The following is a 2439-nucleotide window of genomic DNA, read 5'->3' as shown; positions in this document are numbered from 1 at the left end:
GGTCTTCCCGTTTGAGTACTTTTCAATTTAGACCCAGTGCTGTGGAAGGGCGCGGACTTGTGCGGTGTTACCCCCTCGACGGGGGCTATCTCCCCTGGACTAGCCCAGGGAGGGAGAGGCGGAGGAGGGTAGTAGTCTCAGGAGGCTGTTTGGCGTCTTGTGGTGTGAGCTCTTTGCGCTCTTTTTTGCGTGAGGATTTTTGAGCTTGGTGACCTCCCCAGCCCGGGAAGACTCGTCGGGCTCCCGGTCGCCCAAGTCCTGGTAGCGAGCTCTCTGAGATGCTCGGTTCGTTCGGTCGGCAGGAAGAGCCCCCCAGTTGCGACTTCGTTTATGTTAGGAGACCAACGGGCATAGATCCCGTCTAGTTGGAGCGCCAAACAAGCGCTGTTGCGTGCCGGCCGTCGTTTCCCGTGCGGCCTGACCCGGGGGCGGAGTGCATGAGACTAACCAGCCGTATGCACCCGCCCCCCGCGCTGTGCTTCGGCCCTGGGCCCCCGGCTTTTCAGCCCACAGTGTAATCAACGTCATACATACATACATACATACATACATACATACATACATACATACATACATACATACATACATACATACATACATACACATAACCACATACATACAATACATTATTAGGGTTGGCAAAATCTTTAGATGGGAAAAGTATCTAATTAGAAATCTAATTAGATACCTAATCTAATTAGGTAAATCTTTAGATGGCCAAACGGAAAACTGCCTAAACGGTGGAATTTTGACCTGAAATTTTGCACACGATGCGGCTTTATCTTTTCCTGGACTTCTCAATAATTTTTTGGGCCGCTCGACACTGGGAACACGCCGAACCCCTATGGGCGCTCTACAGACGCGTGTCGGATGGCGCCACGGGGTGTAATTAGGCACCCCGCGTAATTAGGTCGGGGTGCTCGATCAGGTGGAGGGCGATGTTGCACTTGAAGAAGAAAAGAGCCAGGTGCTTCAGGAAGGTGGCGATTTGCACTGCAGCGAGGAAGAAGGTCCGAACTGGCCCCTCCTCCGCGCGCGAGCGCTTCGTGCTGTTGGTTGTGGGCGCCCCGGACTGCTCGCTTCCGACCGTGCTGGCGACGTCCTTCTGGTGCTTCGCATAGTGATCCGGGCAGACAGCTGACGGGTTCTTCGCGCTGTAGGACTTGTTGCAAACGGTGCAGACGAGGTTCACAATGCCGTTTACGAGCAACACGTCGAAGATGGACCAGTACGCTGCGGCTTTGATGCTGCGCTTGGCTTCGCGGAGCTTAGCTGCGTACTGTGGCACGTCGAAAGTCTGGTGGTTGTATTTGTATGTGATCGGCTTTTGGGGTCCTGGTTCTGCCATTGTGTATTTTTACGTCTATTTGTGTATGTAATAGAGCGGAGCAAGGATATGACACTAAAGTTACCTTCAACATCGCTGTTTCGCGTGCCATGGCTCACGTTTGAACGGTCTGGATCCGGTCACCGGCCTTTAGATAGGCATTAGATGGACTAGATAAGTTTAGATGCCCACCTAAAGGGTTTAGATGGCCTCATCTAAAATCTATATAGAAATCTAATTAGATGGCATCTAAATTATTTTCTAAACCTAAACTTCCGACCAACCCTATACACTATCCTATTAATACTGTCCTCTTAAACCCATCCCCACATCCTTCGCCCTCCCCCACGGCCCAACCACCCTCTCACCTTGTCAATCACCACCGTCGCCAGGTCCACCGCCTCCTGATCTCCCACCACGCCCCACAGCCTGTCGCTGGCGTGAATGGCGAACGTGTCCAGCTGTGGCGCCAGCACCAGCGCTGCCACATCAGGCTGGGAAGAAATGGGCGAGGCGGCCTTGAAGTCCCGGTCGCCGAAACCCCTGGCGCCAAAGCCGCGAGAAACGACGGGGACAGACGGCAAATGACAGATCACCAGGCTTGCGAGTGAGGAGGAGTTACTCTCCCTTACAAAACGCACCCGTTGGGTTTTCCCCCGACCGCATCTCAGTTGCCCTTTGGTGGTGACACTTAGCTGGGTCGAGTTCTTACCAATGTACGGTGCACGGCGTACGGACGACGCCCAGTTTTCTCAAGTTCTCTCAAGTAGCGACCCAAACACATCCATCCACCCACGTGCACAACGGGGAAGTGGGAGGGCCACCACCGACAGCTGTAGCACCCCCCCTCTTCTCCCCCTCCCCCTCATTTCCAGCTCCCTCGGGCACCAAGCTAGTAAAGCCCCACCCCAATCCCCTCCTCATTTCACCCCAACATCTCACCAGCCCCTACCAGTCCCTCCATGTCTACTCCCACCTACCACACCTGCGCCTCCCCACGGTCTCTTTCCTTGGCAGCAGCTTCACTCACTCGTGATTCGTCTCCCCCCTTTTTCCTAATATTACTATCTTAATAATAGTAATATTATCTTTTCGTCAAGCGTCTGTGTTTC

The 2439-nt window shown here is 53.7% G+C and overlaps 1 protein-coding gene across 1 annotated transcript; it reads right to left on the bottom strand.

The window, feature by feature from the left end:
* Positions 1-889: 889 nt before the first annotated feature.
* Positions 890-2111, bottom strand: VOLCADRAFT_98235 (uncharacterized protein; the record flags this gene model as incomplete). Its single annotated transcript, XM_002957084.1, has 3 exons — positions 890-1279; positions 1696-1821; positions 2040-2111. The coding sequence occupies 3 exons, from the start codon at positions 2109-2111 to the stop codon at positions 890-892; spliced, it is 588 nt and encodes a 195-aa protein (XP_002957130.1).
* Positions 2112-2439: the final 328 nt, after the last annotated feature.

This window comes from Volvox carteri (assembly GCF_000143455.1).
Source record: "Volvox carteri f. nagariensis unplaced genomic scaffold VOLCAscaffold_69, whole genome shotgun sequence".
NCBI classification, from domain to species: Eukaryota; Viridiplantae; Chlorophyta; class Chlorophyceae; order Chlamydomonadales; family Volvocaceae; genus Volvox; species Volvox carteri.
Note: the sequence above shows the minus strand (reverse complement) of the source record. Positions and strands in the feature narration are given on the sequence as shown.